The sequence below is a fragment of the Amblyomma mixtum genome, chromosome 8, assembly GCF_055824585.1.
Source record: "Amblyomma mixtum isolate Tamu chromosome 8, ASM5582458v1, whole genome shotgun sequence".
Classification (NCBI taxonomy): domain Eukaryota; kingdom Metazoa; phylum Arthropoda; class Arachnida; order Ixodida; family Ixodidae; genus Amblyomma; species Amblyomma mixtum.
In genome coordinates this window covers 132,200,183-132,224,072 of record NC_143019.1, presented here as the reverse complement: position 1 = coordinate 132,224,072, position 23,890 = coordinate 132,200,183, and the positions used below count along the sequence as shown (strand labels likewise).

Below are 23,890 nucleotides of genomic sequence, written 5' to 3'. Positions count from 1 at the left end.
CATGTCTTGTGTTGCTTTTCGATTTACTTTTCTAGTGCAATTATGTTCGTTTTCTCGCTTTTTTAGCCTTTCACGCTGTATGATTTATTTTGTATTTGGTACTATATACCTGCCGCTTTCATGTTCTGTTGTTTGCTTTTTGTAACCCACTCCCCTCTGCAATGCTTCGGCGATTGAGGGTATGCGAAATAAATAAATAAATAAATGAAAGTGAATACTTTAAACTTCTTGAACATAAATTTAAGAAATAGCAAACTGTGTTTGCTATTTTGGAATGATTTTTGGAATGATTTGTGTTACTCGTTCACGAAGTACCAATGACAACACTGTAGGCTGCAATGAGTACGCTTTTACTTCTTTTTGTTATTTTACATTTTTTCTCTTCACATTCTTAGGCACTAGCTTAAAAATTGCCTCTCTGCTTACTACAACGTGCATGCCTTGTTTGGTCTTGGAAACATCACCGTATACGGTTATGTAACAACCTTTGCTTTTAGGCACCTGATAGCTTCAGGCTACCCATTACTGACATGAAAATGGCTTCTGTATGAAAGTCGACTAATGCAACCCAGTCACGCTAAACTTAAACTGCACTTTGCCAAAACACTTATCCCAACTTTTTCGCACTGTAAAAAGAAGTTAAAGGTAGATAGTTTACCTAGTGCACAAACGCAATCCAAAATATTCTTGACGTAGCTTCACGAACACTACATGCGATCATCTCTCACACTGCAGAACCCCTCAGGCAGGGGCTGTGATCCGTATTTCACAATGTTTCGCAGCAGCGAAAGATTCTCAGAGTCTTCCAGCACGCCCCAAGACCCTGGTCCCATCACAAACTCCTCAGGCGTCATGGTCAGAAATCGAAGTTTTGGAAAGAAGGAACGCATCACTGTCTGCAACTCGAGTTGAGTATCCGAGCCCAGACTCCTGACGCACTGTTCTTGAGCCCAGCCGAACACGGCTTTCGAGAGGCTGTCTTCAGAGACCTTCCTGATATTGTCCACAATATAGTGAACAGTGTCCTCCAGAGCGCTATTGAATTCCTTTGAGGTCAATACGACTGGGGAATTGGACGACGTCAGAAGAGTTTGTACAACGCTGTCCATGTCTGCTTCGCGGCTCCGCATGTAGTAGTCTATGAAGGAGCACAGTTGTTCAGCCTTGAGGTTCTTCTCAATGTATGCGCTGCAGGCTTGTACCACCTCAGGGACGAGGTATTTTTTGGCGGCAAACCTGGCGTGCAGTGCGTCGCTGATGGTCGTCAGCTTCAGCTTCCCGGAGTAGAGGTACCTGTGTCATAGTTAACAAACGAAAAAAGTGTTCAAAACGGCGCTTCCCTTCAGGTTAAGTCTGCGTCATGCTTGTGTAGAGGGATGTAGCAGTACCCCGAGATTAAACAATGCGGCACATCAAAGCTGCTGCTTCATTCATGAAGCAATACATGCGAGCACATTCAGCCTCTTACATTTAAAAGCCAGGAGGCAATTCTACTTTGGCCAGCAAACATGGGGTCCTGTATAATTTCAGCACTTGTATGCTTAGCCTTGCTCTAGTCCCCTACACAAAGGGGATGCAGACTGTACAAAGAAAATATATCCCACCACATTAGCAGTCTATGAATTCGTGGAAAAAGTTTCTTGCATCATAATCTTCCTAAGATCTGCAAACAGGAATTAAAAAGAGCAACAGCAGCCTTCAACTGCTTACGCTTAAGGAGATGCAGCTTTTTTATTTAGGGGGGGGGGGGGGAGGGGATATTCTTCTTTCATCCAGGTGTCATGATTAAACTGCTCAAAAAAAGATACAAGAGACAAAACCGTATCCTGCCTCTTCAGCTGGCTTTCTGAAAAAGCCTCTTTCTTCGATTGTTCTATTACTGTTATTGCTCGCTTTTTCAATATAAAATAAAGCTAGAGGCAGCACAGTGGTACTGCAAAGCAAAACAAAAAAGAGCTTGAAACAAACAAGTGACAACTGCAATGTACTCAAAGAAAGAAATGGTACCATATGTAGAGACTCGGAAATAAACAAAGTCTGTGGTCACAAGATTGTGCGCTATTGAAGAGCTAGAACGACACCATGCGCAACTGTGAACGGCTGATTGATACACTAAGCTGCTCTATTTGTAATGCAATGTCCTTCTGTGGATTTCTTCATCACCTCTTACACAACAACGTGACTGTGTGGTTCAGCAGTGGAACTCAGTAGTCATGCCAATGTGCTGATGAGTGAGCTGATGACATTTCATCCCGCAGCGACCACCAGTTGAAAGCTGGCGTACCCAGCAGTCGCACCAACTTACACTTCGCCTCTTTTATCCCCAAGACTGCTAAGGAATGGAACCACCTTCCCGCTTCCATCGCCTCCATTACAAACGCCGACTTGTTTAAGAATGCTGTAATTGATTTTACATTGTAGTGCTGCGTTACCTGTTCTGTTTTTGTTGTGTATCACCCACTCCTCTCTGTATCAATTGCTTCGGTCCTGAGAGTAAATAAATGAAATGAAATGAAATGAAATGAAATGCGAAAACTTATGTCCATCCTATGGGAATAGCAAGTGTCGGCATCATCTCCAGTGGTCAATGAACAAAAAGCGCTTCGATAATGGCCTACCGCAAGCGTTTCCGTCAAATTGGGATATTAATATTTAGTGCCAAATGGCTGTCCTTCGTGGCGTCTTTGGACAGGAACTCTGGTGTTTTCTGTTCCGAGCCCATTCAGAGAGGATACACCAACATATGCTCCGAAGTGGGCTTTCAAAATTTTCTGCACAGAGTAAGTTCACTATTTCCTGAACGAACCACGAGATGAGCTTACATTCTTGAAGCAAATCGAGGAATGCGATGTGCACTCACTCTGGGGCTCGAAACGCATTTAGTCACTCTGCCACATCTGCTCATTAAGTACACAAAGGGCACGGGTTGGTAATCTTGCCTTGCTGAGTATTTTGCTGCCAGCTGCTGCATGCAATTAACTTCAAAGGGAGACCAGGTGCCAAATGTCGCCCTGCCCCTTTTAGACGCTTGCAGCCAGCGGGAAAGCCAGTTTTGCGGGCCCGTAAACAGCCAGGAATTCCACTTTAAAGGGGCTGTGAAACACATTTCAATGAGAGAACATCAACTGGCTCATTCACTGCATTGTGTTCTCAAGAACGCCTGAGCCAAATAATACACTTCTACACGCAGCAGAGAATCCACAATCGAGCGGAAACGTTGCCGAGCCTTTACAGTGACTTTTTCATGCTCGTGTCCTTTTCCTTCGCACCGCTCCTGCGTATACCAGTTCAGAGATGGCTATTGGTTGGACTATTTCAGCCGTAAGGCAGCTACCGTGGCCGCGGCCAATAAGCGGCGTAGCTCAGGCGGGTCAGGTGGTGGTGGTGGTGAAAAGCACTTATTTAGTATATTACAGAGAGGTGCTCGAGGAGAGGCCCCTAGTGGGTCTCACCCCTTACAATACTAGGCGGAGTGCCACATTCCGGGATCCCGTTGGTCATCACTGCTACACAAGTCCGCCGAACCAGGGCCTGTTGGGCAGATAGTTCCTGGCAGCTGAGCAGGGCCGCCTCCCAGTCCTCTCGGGTAGGGGAGGTGGTGATGGGAGGGGGGAGAGAAAGATTTTTTCTGCATGCCCAAACCATGTGGAAGGTGTCGGCCACCTCCCCACAGAATGAGCAGCGGCCGTCAAAAGAAGGATTAAAGTGCTTGAGAACCGCCCGGCACAGCAGGGTGTTAAGAGCCTGAGGAGAATTCGTTCGCCAGATTTACCCAGTCCTTTCATAGGAACTGGGTATCGTCGGTGTTCGGCACGATAGTTCTCATACTTAATGTCTTTAAAAGAAAGAAGAGGGCTGTGGTCTGGGTTAAGATCCTCCCAAGGGACGCCTGGTGCCCGGTGAGTGAGTGCGCGGGCTGCCTAATGGGCGGCTTCGTTACCTAGCATGTCTTGGGTGGCTGGGGACCCATATGATTGAGCGATGAGTTGGATCACCGTCGCGAGTACTGTGGTGTAAAATTTCGTGAGCGAGTGGAATGATCCAACCGAACTGCGATAGTTACGATAGGCTCCGTTACGATAGTTACGATAGGCTCCGCGAGAGTCTGAGGATGAATTTAGAGTCGGGATGGGAGGCTGCGAGGGCGATCGCCACCTCCTCTGCATGCGTTGAGTTGGGCGCTCTGAACGAGAGGCCGTCCACCTGTTTTCCCTCGTGTATGACAGCAGCCGAGTACCATTCCCCCCTGGAGCGGTAGGGGCCTGCAATGTCGACGTACACGACGTGTTTCTTTGAGCCGTAGTGGCGGTGCAGGGCATCCGCCCGCGCCTGGCGCCGGCCATTATGGTCCTCATGGTTCATCTTAGTCGGAAGGGGTCGAACGTAGAGGGCGCTTCTCCACAGTTCGGGCACTCGAACCCGCTCCATGGTATGGTGACCATTTCTGATATGTAACCGGTCCAACAGGCGGCGACCGGACACGGTCTGGGCGAGACGCGTGTATTGGTTAACGAGATGAGCCTCGGGAAGTTCTCGATAGGTGTTCACCGCCCCCAACGCGAGGAGTCGCGCATTGGAAGTGGAGATCGGGAGGTCGAGGGCTCTCTTGAAAATTTTGCGGAGTACAATCTCCAAGTGATCTTCGTCATGTTTCCGTAAGCGGAGGTAAGGAGTCGAGTACAGTACTCGACTAGCTACGAAGGCATGCGCGAGCCGCATCGCATCCTTACTTCGCAACCCTCCTCGCTTGTTGGACACGCGACGAACCATTCGGCCCACCTGGTCCCCGACTATGCGGAGTTTTTCAAGAGTTGTGTCTGCCTTACGATGTTGATTAATGAAGAGACCGAGTATTCGTAGCTCCTTCGCTTCGCAGATGGGGCCACTTGCGAGAGAAAGCTGAACGGAGATTTTGCATTTCGGAGAAGGTCGAATATGCACAAATTCAGACTTGGACGGGGAGCATTGGAGGCCGCAGTACATGGCATAGTGGTCAACTATGCTCTCCGCTGCTTGCAGGCATTCCTCCATCTCTCCTATGTTCCCCGTAGTGGCCCAGATGGTGATGTCATCGGCGTACGGGGCATGCTGAACACCGCCCACACCCGCCAGCTGTGCCGGGAGATTCATCATAGCAGTGTTAAAGAAAAGCGGGGACAACACAGCGCCTTGTGGTGTGCCCCGTGTTCCCATCTCAAACGGGCCGTACTCGGTCTCTTGTATACGTATATAGGCGAAGCGGTCTGCTAAGTTGTTGAATGTACGAGGACCACAGTTGGTCTCGTTAAGGTGCTTTAGTATGACGCCGTGTTTGGCATTGTCACACGCACCCTTGAGATCGAGTGCTAGGACTATTTTGTCGTTGTGTGGGTGTTCTATGGGTTCGAGATCCTCGTGGTGAAGCTGTAAAAGGATGTCTTGTGCAGACATATTGGGTCGGAAACCGAACATGGTGTCGGCAAAGGTGTTCTTGCTCTCGAGATATTCCGATAGGCGGTCACGGACCATCGTTCTCATCAGTTTTCCTACGCATGAAGTGAGGGAGATGTGCCAGAGGTGTTCTGTGTTTACCGGTTTCCCCGCCTTCGGGATAAAGGTTACCAATGATGTCTTCCAATCCGGTGGCAACGAAGTGTCCCCGGTCCAAATGGCGTTAATATATGCGAGTAGGGTTTCGTATGCCCGATCAGGAAGGTTCGCCAATAATTTGACTGTTACCTTATCCCTCCCGGGCGCCGTCCCCCTGCGCATTTTGGAAAGAGCCGCGCAAATGTCGTGAAGCTGGAAAAGTTGATCAGTTCCGGATTATCGCAGCCTGCATACGAATAATCCTGCCCGCGCGGGTTTTGATCCTGATTGAGTGATTGTGAGAGCAACGCGTTCGTTAGCTGCTTCGTGTTTCCTTGAAAGTTATGTATCGCGTGATTGAGATGTTTCTGGGTCTCCGAGCGTGTTTGTGTGGGATCTATGAGACTCCTGAAAAGCGGCAAGTGTTCCGGCTGGACATCTGTCTTGCTGCGCTGTTGCATCGATCTACCCAGTTAGCGTCGGCGAGCTGGGCAGCATACTCGGCAGCTTGCTAGGTGAGGTCAGAGATGCGAGCGTGGAGTTTACGGTTGTGTTTCTGCCGCCACCATCGTTTAGTGAGCCTGCGGCGAGCTTCCCAGAGGTGCATCAGGTGGTTATCCACGTCCGGTGCACGCTTCGTAAGCTGGATCTGCTTTTCATGTGAACGGAGTGTTTTCGTGAGTCCGTATGCCCAATTGGAGTAGTCCTGCTCCATGAGAGAAGTTACTGGGAGGGCCTGGCTGGCCTTGCGCAAGCCAAACTTCCGACTTAAATGCGACTCAGGAAGCTGCACCGCATTGGTTGGGCTGGGGGAGCAGCGCCGACTTTTCAGCGAGCAAAAAGGAGTGAGAGGAGAGGAAATGGCACGAAGGCGCGGAAATTCAAATTTTGACTAGAGGTAACTCAGATTCGACAAAGCGTACCAAAAAACTTTTGCTGGAAGGTACTCTTTAAGCGGTGCCCTTTAACATCAACGGCATACGGTAACTTTTTATTAGAGAGCCCTTTTAACTAAAAGCTTAATACGTCTTTAGCGGCGCTCTATCTCTGGGTAGCGAACGGCGGACTCTTAATTTCCCGCTAAGTTAATCCAAGGTCAATGGTCCAAACCATCTCAAAGCATCTTTATTTATTGTCTTCTCTCTCCTACCAGCTAGTGGGAAAAATATAATGGGGACAGAAACGGAAAGCTATTGGCATAGTAGCTTGACGAGGCTGCTGCCCGTCTTGGCATGGCTGGCGAACAGATCAACATGCAACACTACATTCTCCACTTGGCAACAAATACACATATAATACAGAGTATACATCTCTGACGAACAAAAAAAATTCAGGGGGCACTTTGACTGTCTAAAGTGCTTAGAGTCGAAAGCGTTTTCCGCACCACTTTGACTGCTTCTGTGGCACTGGTGGCGTCACATGTAATTGAGAACTAATTACTAAGTGATGACAAATCACTAATTAATGGTTAATTACTGATTAATGCCTGGATACTAATTAACTGCTAATTAATGAATTTTAAGCTTCGCCTTTAGGAGTGGAACGCGACAGCGTGTTGTAGCGCTGCCAGGGAGTCCACGGAACGCCACCACCCGTTCGGCGCGATGCCTTGCCCTTTGAACGCAATGCTTTTTGAGGAAAGGAAATGGCGAAGTAATTCTCTGTCATCTCGGTGGACACCTGAACCGCACCGTAGAGGAAGGCAGAAAGTGGGAGTGGAAGAAGAAAGAGGGGCCGTAATGAAGAAAATGGAAATTGTATTTGAGGAAAGGAAATTACCCAGTAACTGTCTCACATATGTCGGTGGGCACCCGTCAAAATTCAGGAGGTCACTTTTTTGACCTGAAGTGTGGTCACTGATGTGTGGTTAAGATGTTAAGCTTCGCCTCTAAGAGTGGAACGCGACAGCGTCTTGCAACGCTGCCAGGGAGTCCATAGAACGCCATCGCCCATTCGGTTGTACGCCTCGCACGTCGGTAAATTGGTTTTTGAGGAAAGGAAATGTATCTGTCTCTCATATCTCGGTGGACACCTAAACCTCGCCGGAAGGGAAGGGAGGAGGATGAGAGTGGGCGAAGACACCGTATTCACTAGGCGCGCCTTTGTTCATTCCAAACCATCGAGCTGGCATGGCGGAGTGGATAGCATGCTCGTCTCGCACGCCGAAGACCGGGGTTCGATTCCCGAGCTCGACCAATTTCCTTCTCGGTTTTATTTATTTATATGGCCTGACTAGAAAAGTCAATTAGGCTAATTGGGTAATTAAGAGATTAACTAAGCTCAGTCCCACTTACTTGGAGCATCACTATACGATCCCTTCCATTGGTTGCATGGTTACTAGCCAAAGTACAATTGGCCCCGTTTGAAATTCGCGCACTGTGACGTCACGACCGTTTCGACCAACTGAAAAGCGTGACATTTCTGTCGGCAACTGCTGCTTACAACGATGAGACATTAAAGGCTTCCGCCTTAAAATACAAACGCAACAAATATTGATAGTTATGCACATGCAGATGGTCCTGATAAGCTGCATTTTGATCAATCAATGTGTCCGTAAACTGACTCTGAACGTAATTAAGCAGGAAAGGAGGATTATCAGAGCGACAGAAGCCACCACCATAATGCTTATACATAACAGCACAAGACACGAATGATAGAGGACAAGTCTGCTGTCTTTCCTGTCTTGCGATGCCATGCATATGGAAAGCTAACAAGCCCAACTTTCCCTTATTTTAAAGCAATTATGCTTCTAGTGACTCCCATCTAAGAAAAAACGCGTGCCCCTCTGTACGACTGACTGTTTGCTGTGTTTTCCGGTCTAGTTTAACAAGTGTAAAGACTTTTGTATTGCTCTATGTTCATAAACTGTGTTAATTCATGCTGCTCATCGACGCCTTCTCGCCCCTTCTCTATTCTGGAGGAGCTACAACTAAGTAACAAACATTCACATTGTAGTCATATTCCTCAAGGCTTCGAAAATGAAAGCCAAAAACTCATGCTACGTAATATAGCTTGAGTGACGGGATTAGGTTATGGTAAAGCTTCTTTGAGCGAATAAGACTAGCTAGGTGCAGTTTTTTGCGTGCCACCATCCGCAGTCAGCATTGGCAGCTGAGTCACTGACTGTTGAATTTGTTCGTATGTTCGTGTTCAGTAGCATCGTTAAGCGATTCTATCAAGTTGAATTTCACCGTTCCTTGTGTGTCAATCACCAATTGTCATCTGGTGGCTGGGTGATTTGTGTCCTCTACCAAATCAAATGAACTCCAGAGGAATAATCATGAATTCTGCTGGAACTACTTTAGAAACTGGTACGTACTAACGCCGTTGTACACTGCAAAAAAATTCCGTGAATGTTACGTACAAACTCTCCATAACAGAGCAAATGCTTGCTCTGTTGCATCTAAAATGGAGGGTCCATCCGTAACACATTCGTGAAGGTGGCTGGCCGTATTATGCATTTTCTGAAACGTATTACTCGCCGTAACTGTTGGCCCCCGGACTAGGCACCACATGACATTCCATTTCCGATCTGTGTGGTTTACTCTTGTTCAACAATGTCCACAAACTAGCATGGCGAAAATGAGATTAACCCCATGTGCAAAGGTGATGATCCGAGGGGGGTCATACTCAGATTGGACCCAAGTGACGCATGATGTTGCTTCAACGTTGAGGGATTTCTACAAATTGTGAGCAACATTAAAGAACAAAGGACTTACTTTGCTATAACTTTAAAAGAAAAACGTTGACTTCATAAAAAAATATTTTCACCATGTTGCTAACCACATGACAGGGTAACAATTAATAAATGCATTTAATAAATAATTTAGAAATGCAGCGTAATGAGGTCAAGAGATAAAAAAAATACACACAGACAATGGTTAGACAAGTTCTCTAAATTGAAACTGAACACCAGCTGAAAATACATTACAAACATGATGAAAGTGCACAAGGTGAAAGCCGAATTTCCGTCTGCCGTTTCATAAGCAAACGAACCACTGAGAAAGCCAAAAGCATGGGCAAACAAATTTGTGAACGCAGTGCAATGTAGCAGTCACATCTTTGCTACACAACCATCAATCAAAAATGCTAACTCCTTCACGGATAACAAAAGCACAGGCACAACAGAATATTGCTCATTGCAATGTTCAATTTATTAGGTACCTATAGCCGGCCATTCATGCCTGGTCTTCCTGTGGATAAATGAAACGCTGCAAAAAGCAGTGAGCAGCCATAATTGCTGTAGTGACAAGGAGGATGTGCACCGTCGGTGCTGCTCCCTCATCCTGAGTAGGAAATAATAGCTGTTTTTTCTGGAATGTACTCTGGAAGCATGAATTTCTTATCTACCTTTATTTAGCTTGCACTGACACGACCCATCACGAACTCTGCAGCTTTGACAAACATGCGGGCCAGTCGACAGCCACAGAAGTCTGTAGAACCCTGCTAACTTGCAAAAAACCAGTGCTCAGAAAGAAAAATTATAAAAAAATGAGGAGTTCCTTATACGCACTATGTTTTATATGGTACTAAGAATGCGGCTAAGACATGGCATAAATATTGTTTTTTTCGGCTCAGTTACAAACTTTCTCGCCTGTGCTAACATATTACTGCAATGTAAATAATGAAACATGCCAGCATTGCACAACATGCTATAAGACTTACAAAATACACCCCCTGCAAGGCTACCACATGCCCCTTACATGTGGTAATGTTTATATCTACCAAACTATCTAGACTAAAATCAGACACCAAGCCTCTGAAATCTGGAGATGTGTACCTCCCATGCAATTAGAGAGATTGGAGATGCTCCTCCTTGATGGCATTTCAGTTGCTAGGTGTGGAAGGACCGGATATGAAGGTGAACAACTAGACACCCACTTTTTAAGCAGCGTCACAATGAGCAATGTGCCTTGGCTTTTCTTCCGTCCAAAAAGTTTTATGTTCCATCTTTACGTAACTGCTTGCATGTGCTCATTTTGGCTTGCTGAGCGGTTCTTTTCTTTGTTAAACTAGCTTTAACTCTGGCCTCAGTCTTCTGCACCTTCTTAATTTTTCGCTAGTGTTCACCTTAAGTCAAGTGTAAGCTCACGCAGATCTCTACTTTTCTACGTTTCCAACTGTCACATCTTCTCTGCCTTTGTCATGTCCATCACTGCATCCGACGCCTTCAAGTATGCTGTGTATAATCACCTTAACTAATCTGCCTATTACACATGTATTTTTGTCAGCCACCCACTCCTCTATCTGGCGCCGATAGGCCCTGAGAGTAAATAAATGAATTGTAGTCTAAGCTAAGTCTCAGCAAGCATGCATTATGTTCAGTTTATTTTACCATGTTGACCAGTAAAGAGTGGACAGAAAAAAGCTGCAAAGTGGAGCTTGACATGCCTCTCTCCCCTACACTGGAAAGCAGCAGGCAAGGCATTCGTAACCACTAACGACAACGGAACATGCCAAGTGTGAAGTAAATCAGTAATGTTCCTCGCATTTATCAGAAGGCATACTCTCTGCTCAGTAATTTATTACCCCCTTAGACATTCTGCAAGGAGTGCATACAATGATGTGTCACCACAATAGAATGAGAATCATTAACCCTGTGCTAATACAACAGCAAAGCAATTTATGCCCAATAAATGCATTGCTTACATGCAACCAAGAGGCAAGAATGGGCCAACCTGGCACATATATGGAAAATAAGCTCAAAATAATAAAGAATGACATTTGAGCAGCCGCTCATTCCCCCACCCCCTCCCACAAAAAAATATGAAAAAGGGTCCTCTTCACACGGCACGTTTGAAAGATGCGGTTGTAATATTTGCGAAAGTTCCACTACGTGTGAAAATCAGATATAAATAACGCCAACGCATTCGGTTGGAAGCGAGGCGCCAGGGCGCGGGCAAACAGTAATCGTCTTCAGGTATCGACTGGTTCCACGTCCTGAGGGCCGCTGCTCGACGAATACCACTCATGGCCACGTTCACATCCAACAAGCTTGTAATAAACTTTAGACAGGTGTTTATCATGACGCAGCAGCAGCTCATCAGTGCTATTGGCCAGTGCTGAATTTTTTAGCTTGATAAACACAATCATCCACCGAAACGCGTGTCGACTGTTCCTCGCCACATTCTTGCAGTCCCACGAAGGTGAGCAGCTTTTCCGCCGGCTTCAAGTCTCCTCTTTCGTGCACGGCCACTGGCATTGTAACGCACATTCTGCACGGTCGTTTTACTATGCATCGATGCCGCATGGGACAGCAAGCGGTTGTACACTCCAATGCGGCGTAAGGCCGCACACATACACACACCGTAACGACAATACAGCGCGCAGGACGCACGCAGCAAACACGGAAGAACAAAAACCGTTCTAAAGCACCTGTTCACTCAACACCACACATACACCGCGCATGGTTCCGACAGCGGGCTTGGCTAGCGCTTCGACTCGTCACGGCCAAGCTGCAAGCACTGCGCTCTTGTGGTAACAACGCTCATGAAACAAAAAGAAAATTTTAATATGTAAAACCATTCAAGTTCTCAGCTAAAAAAGCTACGGTAAAATTAAATACATCTGATATGTTTTCAAGGTGGTGCGCTTTTGCGGCGTCAGCGAAAGTAAGCATGGAAGCGAATACGCGAATGACGCTATGAATTTCCCGTGCAGCTCTGCTAGCCACCATAGCTCTGCAAATGGCATCGTGCTCGGCGTTTTGCGCTGCTGACTTGCCCGCATAAATTTTACTTCCTCCGTGCACACATGCTTGGTGAGGTGAACGGTGGTCGGTGCGAACAGTTTGAAGTTTAATCAACTGAAAATTGCTCAAGGAAAGTCAGCGGCGGTGCATTTTTATTGTTTCTGTGCATCGCGAGTGACTGGCGGCAGCCACACGGCATCGTCTCCGGTTTGGTGAACTTGTGAGAAGGTGAGCAATTTGTTCTCAGATTTTGAAAGCGGTTTTTTGTTTCTATTGTAACCCTGTGTCTCGTCGCATGTTATGTTCACGGTAACATCAGCACAACGTGCATGCGCTTTCTGTCTCTATTTGAAGTAACATTGGTCGATCAGCGTAAACTTTTGAATTCAATTAAGCACAGGTTGTCCATGTTGGTAGTGCGTGTCAAATGTGCTTTGAGATCATTCTGCGCTCGAGATGGACTTCTGATGATTTATTTATTACCAGGTATAGTCGAGATTTGGAACCGTTCATCCCACTGCAACAGTGCTGAAAAGCTGTTTTGTGTTCATGCATCTGCTGTCCTTAAACTTTTCGGTAATCATTCGCGTGGTTCCTTTGGATATCGACAACCGGCTACTGTTGCTAGGGACGCCTCGCAGCAGAGCCCTTGGGGACGCCCAGTGGGTCAGCTGTTTGTCCAGGTGCCAAGTTACCTAAGGTACCATTCCAGACTTTTTTTTCTGTCCATCAACCTCATATTCCTTGCAAAAATTACAGTATGTAATTAGGCGCTAAAAAATTGGTAACTTATACACATTTCAGGACAGTTGAGAGAAATTAAATTAAAATTGGTTTTTGAGGAAAGGAAATGGGGCAGTAACTGTCTCTCGGTGGACTCCTGAACCTAAGGGAAGGAATAAATGAGGGAGTCTACAGAAAAATGCACATGCAGCATCAGTATTCTCTCTGTAGACTTTTCGAGACCTGGATTCATTCCTTCTAGGACAGTGCCAAGCAGTAGGTGAACTGCACACAAATTTATTTTCCTCTGGTGCAAAGCAAAGAGTGAAAATGTTATAAGACAAGTCTCTAGTCTGTTTCATTCTCACTGCATTTGCTCAAAGCATAGTATGAAATGCTGTATTTCTTATACCCTGGTTTCCGTTACTTTGAGCAGTATGTATTGACAATGAACATCAAGGTAACTCCACTCTCATTGCTTATTGCTGCTTTTAGGTTTCCTCCATGATTTTCTGCTTGCTCAGTCCTGGCCTTAACATATTTTCTTCTGCTGCTTAGCTTCGAACTATTGGCTAGGTTACATGGTTCTGCTACTTCTATGTTCACTGTGAGGTTTGAGAGCTTGTTGCTTTGTTCTTTCTTTATAAGCATCTTTGTCTTCTCGAGGCTGATTGGCAGTCTGGAACAGAGACCACATGCATTGTTTATGTTAAGATGATGTCGCACTGGGAGCAAAAAAGTTTAGTGGAAGTCGCAATGAGGCGCACTTTTGTTTAGACTAGTGGCAAAGGTTTACTGTTGCTTCGCAGTATAGTGCTCCCACCTGTTGCGCACGAGCATTTAGATGGCTGTTAAATACTACTATCAAGGATTTAGCCATTGTAATGCCGCAGGTCTGTTGTGTAGGATTTCAGATCATTGTCTTGCACTGTCCCCGAAGCCTGTTGTGTGTCAGTTACGCCACTATGCTGTTGTATTTCTGTCCAGTGTAAAAAATATTTTCTGTGATTATGCTACACGCACAGGTTCATGGGGAAGTAAATATTTTGTGTCGCTTCAATCGGGTAATGCTTCAGAATGAACACATGCAAAAGCCGCCGCGGTGGCTCAGTGGCTATGGTGCTCGGCTGCTGGCCCGAAAGACGCCGGTTCGATCCCGGCGGCGGCGGTTGAATTTCTTTAGAGGAGAAATTCGAGGCCCGTGTACTGTGCGATGTCAGTGCACGTTAAAGAACCCCAGGTGGTCGAAATTTCCGGAGCCCTCCACTACGGCGTCTCTCATAGCCTGAGTCGCTTTGGGACGTTAAACCCCATAAACTAAACCAAACCAAACACATGCAAAAAACCATGCTGTTAAAAGCCTTGGCTTGTGTAACCCAAGTGTGAGGAGAATACTATTATGGCAGGGATTCTTGCATTGCAACCTTTTAAATTCCTTTTTTTTGTAAAAAGAATGACGTGAGGTTTCATGAGTTACAGCTCTTTTTCATTGCTTGCTCAGAGAAAGCTTTTATTGTAAGTAAGCAGTAGTCGCTTTTTTCTATTCTTCAAGTAGCAGCATCAGCATGCCTCATCATTTTTGTCTTGAATGACTGAAGGTGCTTCCAGAGCATTGCCTTCTTTTTTCTTGTTGTTTATTCAGCATGCAATATTGTGTCTATAGATTGCTCTTTAGCATTATTTTGCGTTCTCCCAAGCAAATTTTAGGCGACCAAATTCAGAAGCTCCTTGTATTGGCCTTACATGCTCGTTATTAATGCAGAAGTAATTATATGCCACACTGAACACCAAATCTACATCCTTTAGAGTGGGTCTAGAAGCTTGTCTCCAGACTCTTGCCTTCAAGGAGTTCTTACAGGTTTCACATATCTGCTTGGTGTTGGAAGTGACAGCCTTGACTGATAATGATATGCATTAGACACACATTATGCATTTACAGTTAGGCCGGAACGAAATGCGAACATACATGTGCAGTACTTTTCTACTTTGCAGCGAGGTATCCGTTTAGAAAGGGTTCATATATGTGTATTAGGTAGATCTCTTATCCTGAAACAGGAACCAGGCTAGCTGCATACTCAATCTGAAATCACACAGGTGAAATATTTTGTCTTGTTCATAGGAGCTGTTTGCATTTCATTCCAGCCTGATTGTGCACTACTGCCATAGCAGGTACCCTATCCAAACGAGACACTCTCTTGTGGCAAATCATGCGCATATGTTTTAGACACGTGTGTGAAGAAATGTGCAGCTACAAACATTGCATACTTGATTATTCATAATGCTGTTTTTTTCTCATGTGCATAGAACAATGTTCAGCTACATTGCTTGCTTTGTTGTTACTACTTCTATTTTTCCGAAAACTACATATTAATCTCAGAGACCCATGTTCCACTGAATGATCCTTCTGTGTCCCACTAGGAAGGCGAAAGCATCACGCCTAGGGCTCATCCACCGCCCTTCATCCCTGTTTTGGTTTCAGTCGGTCAGTTATGCTATTAATGAATGTAATCACTTTATAGCACAAGTATATATGAAAATATATTTTGGGCTAAATGAGGTTAACAAGTTATCCAATGTGCACAATGGTATGGTTGGTCTTGTACATCTTTACTTGGGTGTTAATGTTTCTTTTGTGGTTGCTGTCTAAATAACTTTCCCTGCCTATTGTATCCTAAGTCCTTTTATGCCTGTCTTCCTTCCTACTGGCTCTCTCCCTTTTCAGTCGTTCCTTTTTCCTTTAAACTGGCGATTGGTCACAAGCCTGCTGTGGGAATGGCAGCTAGCACTAGGCCCTTTTTTTTCATTGAACCTGCACTGCTAATATTAACGCTAATAGTACTGTATCAGTATTTATGTGATACTGCATTTTTTGTTATGCATAAATAGTTGGCTAAGCGAATGGTAGCAGTGTTGAATATCACAATATATCATGCATATATCTTGCATGCAATATCAGTATCAGTTTATTCACTTTGGATGAAGGTTATACAAACAGGGTGATAAAAGCATCTGGGCCCTTAGCAAGCTGCTAGTTCGGGCCCATGCAATAATTGCACAAAATAGTGTACCCAGGCGTCAGCATAAGAAAAAAAAAGTGTACATTTTATATGAATAGAAGATGTTATACAGAACTATATCAGTATATTAACTATTACACTACCCTCTGTTTCTTTCAGCTCGGCCGTTTGGCTGTAGATATTTTGTGCTTCTTTCCTAGTTTAGTCCACTCAAACTAAAACTTTGCGTTCTGTGTTGCAGGTAGAATCTACAATGAATGCCGCACTGTGTCTTGTAAGCAGGAGGCGGTGTTAATGGAGCCATGAACTTTTCTTGCGGATGACTGGCGTTGGCCTTATTATGCACTGAACCTCAAGTGTGATGAGGAAAATGTCGTGTTGGATTTCTGCAGAGGCGAGACATCATGGTGAATCTACCAGTGCGAAAGACGAGACAAGAGACAAGACAGTCGCTGAGTCGCGGCCATAGTTTATTGAAGTGAATAGGGAAGACATGAAGAAGCCAAGCAACACCACAAACCACACAATTACAGATAAGCATACATGACAACATGAGTCAATGCCCCTGAACATTCCCCTGATCGAGATAGTCCAACTCATTGCGTGTTAGTGCGATAGACAACACACTTGCACATTAGTCACCGAGTCGTAAGGTGTGTCTAGCCTCAATAATCTACCATTTAATCTTCTCTGAATTTATTGCCAAAATGTGTGCTGCCAAAAGGAAAGGGTAGCAGCCTTCACATCCCTTGCAATATACAGAAAAGTTAGAACCCGTACCCTCTTGTGCTCCTGCAATCTTACATTGATACACCTTCCAGTTTGACCTATATAGACCCGACCACAAGATACAGTGTCTGTACCATGTTCATTTTACAAGGTACATATACATTTCACTCCACATGTGTACTTTTCTCTAGCCACATTCACAGAATTATTCTTAACAATTTTACATATTTTAAACAACTTATTAGGGGCCAAGAAAATCGCTTTTCCATCATACCTTCTGGCCGCATTTTTCAATTTGTGTGACAATCTATGTACGTTCGGTAACACAACCGGTCTTTTGGCATCTCGCTGGCTGGCCCCGGCCTGATTGCGCCGGTCGCCGTGAAAAGCTTTCGGCTTCTTTAACAATTTATTGTATGCTCTTGCAATAACATGGTTAGGAAATCCTGCGTTCATTAACCTAAAATGTGCTCTTGGAAACTAGTCGTCATGCTAAGAAAGCATGACTTCATCGATTCTGAGCCCAGGCTTGACAGTCCAATGCTATCTTTCACTAGCTTGTAATAGCCAACCTGTGTCCAAGTAGCAGCTTAACACTCCTGGGTGAATATCACCAGCACACATGGTGTATGCAGATCAAGGTAAGGTCCAGAAACCGCAGCTCTTTTTGTGGCGACATTTGCTCCAAGGTAAACCTAAGACAAAGGCCTTGCTCCTTAAACAGCTTGAGAATATGTTCACTTCCCAAATTATCAGAACCTTTGTAAAAGACCAGAAAATCATCAACATAGCAAAAGATTTTTTCCCCCAGTCCATGCAAGTCCTTGACAATCATTCTATCCACCCTACTTAAAATATCTCTTAGCACAAGGCCCATCTTCGAACCACTACATATACCAGATTTTTGAACACATACCACACTACAATACTCTACAGCCATGCTCTTAAAATAAATGCTATTCACTAGCATGCTCTTTAGATAAATTTCAGAAAAGGGTTCTTGCAAAATTTTGTCTGGTTATTTGCAAAAGCATTTGTCTTCTTCGCATCTTGAAGATCCGTTTCTTGTACTCAATTCGCAGCGTGGTTGAGTATCTGAAGAATGGCAACCAGCAGATTGTCTGGTGGTTAGTGTCGATGCTACATATTGTAGATATTGTAAGATATTGTACATATTTGTTATTTCATGCATTCTCTTGTTATTGTTTTACTGCTGTCTGTCATCGCCGTGCCAAGCCGCCACGGGAGATGGGAGCTTTGTCAAGCCGCGTGCGCGGCTTTTTTTCCTTTCTCCTCAGCCATTGTACATGACTGAAATAAATGCACTGAACTGAACTGAACTGATGTAAAACTATTTTATTCCATCCTGTATGAGGACATTATGAAAAGCTTGTGAATGTGTATATCGGAGCACAATGACGAGCTTGTGTTTAGGAACAGGTGCGTAAAAGTTTTTTTTGGACTTACCTTCTGTAGTGTGCCAACTGTGACAGGTTCCGCTACCGCCATGCGCCGACACTGCGCTGCGCCTGACGACGACGAAGTTATGCGCCGACACTACGCTGCGCCTGACGACGACGAAGTTGCCCCGCTCTCTTGGTGCTGGCTACGCCCGTCTACGCTGACAGATCCTGCACGGCGGTTCGGTCTCTTGAGGACGCCTAATAAACGCACCCCTACAATTGGTGGAGGTGCTGAGTTCGTCCCCTACCAACCTGGAACTCCGGAGCCGTACGCTGCCGCCTGTGTCAACCATGCCAGATGAGACTGCCCCAACACCGGCGGCCAGTTCAACCACCGTCATTTGTTCTGGCGCCATCCGGCAGCGTGACCCTGCCCTCTTCAGTGGGACTGCCGACCAAGATGCTGACGACTGGTTGTCATCGTATGAGCGAGTGAGCAGCTATAACAAGTGGGATGACACTATCAAGCTGAGTAACGTCATCTTTTATCTCACGGACGTGGCGAACCTCTGGTTTCGAAACCATGGGGCGGACCTACCCACTTGGCCCGTATTTAAGAAGAGCTTTGCGGAAGTGTTCGGCCGCCCTGCGGTGCGCAAGCTCCGTGCCGAACAGCGCTTACGGGACCGCGCTCAACACACCGACGAGACCTTCACAAGTTACATTGAGGACATCGTTGACCTCTGCAAACGTGTCAACGCCGCCATGCCAGAAGCGGACAAGATCCACCACATCCTCAAAGGCATCGCTGACGACGCATTTCAGATGCTCCTCGCGAAAAATCCCACCACCGTCAGTGAGGTCATTAAGCTTTGCCAGAGCTACGACGAGCTCCGCAAGCAGCGCGCTTCTACACGGTGTGCCGGTGTCTGCGACGAAGCCCTCTCCACTCTGGCCCTGGGTGGTACTACTCCTGAGGACTCCCCTCTTCTCAACCAAATCAAAGCCTTCGTTCGTGAAGAGGTCGCTCGCCAGCTGTCCCTCATATCCCATTTTCAAGACCCCGCCCGCCAAGTTCCTGACTCGACCCCGTCTTTGGCTCCTACCATTCGCCGTGTCGTGCAAGACCAAGTCGCTGATCTGCTACCGTCCAGCCCTGTGCCCGCGCCTGTGACAGCACCCCTGACGTACGCCCAAGCGGTGGCCAGGCCACGACATACGCCGGCAGCCGATTCTTACCAGGCCGCCCCTTCTTTCCGTCCTCCACCGCCGTCTGAACCCCCGTCTCAAGCTCCGTTTTCAAGGGTTCGCCCACATCCTACCAATCCCTGGCGTACTGCGGACAACCGACCCATCTGCTACGCCTGTGGTCTGCCCGGCCATGTCGCGCGGCTTTGCCGCCAGCGCCTTCCGCCTTCTCGACCTGACCTGCGCTCCTACCCGTACGATGCCGAACTATCCTCGCCGAGAAGGCCACCTGGTCCCCCCTTTGTTTCCCCTGATAGCCAAATTTACACCACTCGCCGATCGCCTTCCCCTCGACGCCGTTCCCCTTCTCCGATGCTGCGACGTTCTAGCTCCGCGCTTGGGGGAAACTAACAGCCGCAGTTCCGGGGGCAAGAACTGCGCTTGTTTCGAACTCCTCAAGTCCTCCGTGTCGTCCCGCTAATGTAATCGTAGTGTTCGTGGAAGGTGCCAAGGTTCTCGCCCTCGTCGACACGGGCGCTGCAGTATCTGTCATAAGTGAAGCTCTCTGCCGCCGACTCCGCAAAGTGACTACCCCAATTTCTGACTTTTCGCTTCGCACCGCCTCATCACAGCGCATTCATCCCTCAGCCGCATGTACGGCCCGTGTCCTCATTCAAGATGTTTTGTACACCATCGAGTTTATTGTGCTGTCTCACTGCTCACACGACATCATCCTGGGATGTGACTTCCTTTCGACTCATCGTGCCGTTATTGACTGCGCTCGAGCTGAAATCGCCATTTCTCCGCTGTGTGACGCTCCCTTTTGCGACGTACCTACGCAGTCTGCCAAACTTGTGGTCGCGACTGATACCGACTTTCCTCCGTTTTCTGCTGCCCTCGTGCCGCTCTCCTGTGTCGGCGTCCCTCATTCAACTGTTTTCTTCACGCCTTCCGAAACCGCTTCCCGCCATCCCTGCCTCCTGCTTCCCTTTGCTGTTCTGACGATCGACCATGGACAAAGTGCAATTTACGTCTCGAACCCATCTTCGTGCCCGTCAGCAGTGCTCCGAGGTGAATGCCTCGGGCGTATTGAAGAACTTGATTCCTGCCTTCCCTACCCTATTCTCGATACCACCGCTTCCTTCGATGTCGATGTGCTCAGCTCTTGTGATGTTCAGAATGATCCACCGCCCTCCGACGTCTTCCACCGTGCCATTGACGCCGACCTTCCACCCGCGCTACGTGATCAACTCGTCGCCCTCCTCCAGCGCTTCAGTTCTTCTTTCGATCTTCCTCAGACTGCCTTGGGCCGTACGTCTGTCGTTGCGCACACCATCGACACCGGTACACACGCCCCTCTTCGCCAGCGCCCCTATCGTGTCTCGGCTTCTGAGCGCCGCGTCATTTCTGATCACGTGGACGACATGCTCCGTCGGGGTGTCATACAGCCCTCCCACAGTCCCTGGGCGTCTCCTGTTGTGTTGGTAAAAAAGAAAGATGGTTCCATCAGGTTCTGTGTTGATTACCGCCGGCTCAACAACATCACACGCAAGGACGTCTATCCCCTGCCACGAATCGATGACGCCCTGGACTGCTTGCAGGGAGCTGAGTATTTCTCCTCGCTGGATTTGAGGTCAGGCTACTGGCAGGTGCCCATGGCTGACGCTGATCGCTCAAAAACTGCCTTCATAACACCTGACGGCTTATATGAGTTCAACGTCATGCCGTTTGGCCTTTGCAACGCCCCGGCAACTTTCGAACGCCTGATGGACACTATCCTTAGTGGACTCAAGTGGGAGAGTTGTCTTTGCTATCTCGATGACATCGTCGTCTTTTCTGCGGACTTTTCTTCTCATCTCATCCGCCTCGAGCGCGTTCTGACTTGTCTTACTGACGCTGGGCTCCAGATGAATTAGAAAAAGTGCCGCTTTGCTGCCCGACAACTCACCATTTTAGGACATGTAGTCTCTAAAGACGGCATTCTTCCGGACCCCGCCAAACTTCGTGCAGTTGCCGAATTTCCGAAGCCCACCTCCCTGAAGCAGCTCCGTAGCTTCGTTGGCCTTTGCTCTTACTTCCGTCGCTTCATCTTGAATTTCGCCATGATCATCGCTCCTCTGACCCAGCTACTCGCAGGCAGCTCCAACCTCTCCGCTTGGACGCCTGCTTGCGATGACGCCTTCGACACCTTGCGCCGCCTTTTGGTTTCGCCTCCCATCCTGCGCCACTTTGACCCGACTGCGCCTACTGAGATCCACACTGACGCCAGCGGTATTGGACTGGGTGCCGTTCTCACTCAACGCAAACCTGGCTTCCGTGAATATGTGGTCGCCTACGCCAGTCGGACCTTGAGCAAAGCGGAGGCCAACTATTCTGTTACCGAACGAGAATGTTTGGCCATCATTTGGGCTATTGGAAAATTTCGTCCCTATGTCTACGGTCGCCCGTTCTGTATAGTAACCGACCACCATGCCCTGTGCTGGCTGGCCTCTCTCAAAGACCCGTCAGGCCGCCTAGCTCGCTGGGCTCTGCGATTGCAGGAGTATGACATTCATGTCATTTACCGCTCTGGCATCAAGCATAATGACGCGGACGCTCTTTCCCGCTCGCCGCTACCTAGTGCTTCATCGCCTGCTCCTGTGTCTGCTTACGACTTGTCCTCGCTTGCCACTGCCGACATGTCCACCGAGCAGCGGAAAGACCCTTGGACCGCCACTCTTATTAACTTCCTTTCGAGCCCTACGACTGATAATTCGTCCCGTTCCCTCTTACGTCAAGCCCGTCACTTTTCTATTCGGGACGGTCTCCTCTATCGTCGCAATTACCTGTTCGACGGACGCAAATGGCTCCTAGTGATCCCCCGCCATCTACGCACCGACATTTGCGCCGCTTTCCATGCGGACCCCCAGTGTGCACATGGCGGCGTGTTGAAAACCTATACGCGTCTGCGTCTCCGATTCTACTGGCGTGGCATGTACCGCTTTGTTCGACATTTTGTGCGATCTTGCCCATCCTGTCAACGGCGTAAATGTCCGCCTCACACCTCGCCTGCTCCAATGCAGCTGTTACCCTGCCCTGCCCGCCCGTTTGACCGCGTTGGCATAGACCTCTACGGCCCCCTCCCTCCCACTCCCGCTGGTCACCGCTGGATTATCGTGGCCGTGGATCATCTCACACGTTATGCTGAAACGTCTCCATTACCATCTGCCTCCGCCCGCGACGTGGCTTCCTTTCTTCTAAAGAACCTGATTCTTCGCCATGGTGCTCCTCAAGAACTGCTCAGCGACCGTGGACGCGTATTCCTGTCTGACGCTCTTGAGGCCCTCCTCAAGGAATGCCGCATTATCCATCGAACCGCTTCGTATTACCACCCTCAGACCAACGGCCTGACCGAGCGTTTCAACCGAACCCTCAGTGACATGCTGTCCATGTACGTCGACGCCAACCACTCCAACTGGGACCAAGTTCTTCCCTTCGTCACCTACGCATATAACACTGCGACACAAACCACCACTGGGTTCTCTCCCTTCTTTCTTCTGTACGGCCGAGAGCCCCCCTGCACGATGGATACTCTTCTTCGCTACCAACCCGACATTTCCGAGTCCACGCCACTGTCCGACGCTGCCAGGTACGCCGAAGAATGCCGCCAGCTTGCTCGCTCGTTTACCACGCAGACCCAGTGGCAGCAAAAACATGACCGCGACACTTCCGCGGCCTCTACCTCCTACCCTGCCGACTCCCTTGTGTGGCTCTGGGTGCCTCCCACAACTCCCGGCCTTTCGCGGAAACTGCTGCATCGGTATCATGGTCCCTACCGGGTTCTCAAGCAAACATCTCCGGTCAATTATATTGTTGAGCCTGTTGCACCCGCTGCGGACTTGCGTCGCCGTGGCCGCAAAACCGTCCACGTCGACCGACTGAAGCCGTACTACGACCCTTCTGTTCTTCCTTCCCCTTAAGACGCCAGGATGGCTCCTTTTCACCGGGGGGAAACTGTAGTGTGCCAACTGTGACAGGTTCCGCTACCGCCATGCGCCGACACTGCGCTGCGCCTGACGACGACGAAGTTATGCGCCGACACTACGCTGCGCCTGACGACGACGAAGTTGCCCCGCTCTCTTGGTGCTGGCTACGCCCGTCTACGCTGCCAGATCCTGCACGGCGGTTCGGTCTCTTGAGGACGCCTAATAAACGCACCCCTACACTTCTTTTATTTGAAGCGCATGTTTCTGGAGTATGGCTGTGCGGCATATGTTCAGAAGTCTAGTATATGTATCGAATGAATGGCTCTGTGCTAAGTAATATTCTCTTAAGCAGGGTGGATGGAGTGATTGCCAAGAACTTCCATGGGCTGGGGGAAAATCTTTCACTGCGTCGGATTTTCTGGTCTTTTACAAAAGGTTGCGATAGTGTGGGACCTGTGCATATTGTCAAGTTGTTTAAGGAGCAAGGCCTTTCTTTAACTTAGGTTTTCCTTAGAGGAAATGTCCCATCAAAAAGAGCTACAGTTTCTGGGCTTCACCTTGATGTTCTGCACATGCCATCTATGCTGCCGATATTCACCCAGGAGT

The 23,890-nt window shown here is 47.8% G+C and overlaps 1 protein-coding gene across 1 annotated transcript in view; it reads right to left on the bottom strand.

Annotated features, from left to right (window-relative positions):
* Positions 1-492: 492 nt before the first annotated feature.
* LOC149334478 (BTB/POZ domain-containing protein 6-like) overlaps positions 493-23,890 on the bottom strand; it is an 88,365-nt gene continuing 64,967 nt past the window's right edge. The window contains exon 4 of the mRNA XM_089555145.1: positions 493-1,293. Within this exon, the coding sequence (XP_089411271.1) occupies positions 708-1,293 (586 nt within the window). The 3' untranslated portion in view covers positions 493-707. The remainder of the gene's footprint in view (positions 1,294-23,890) is intronic.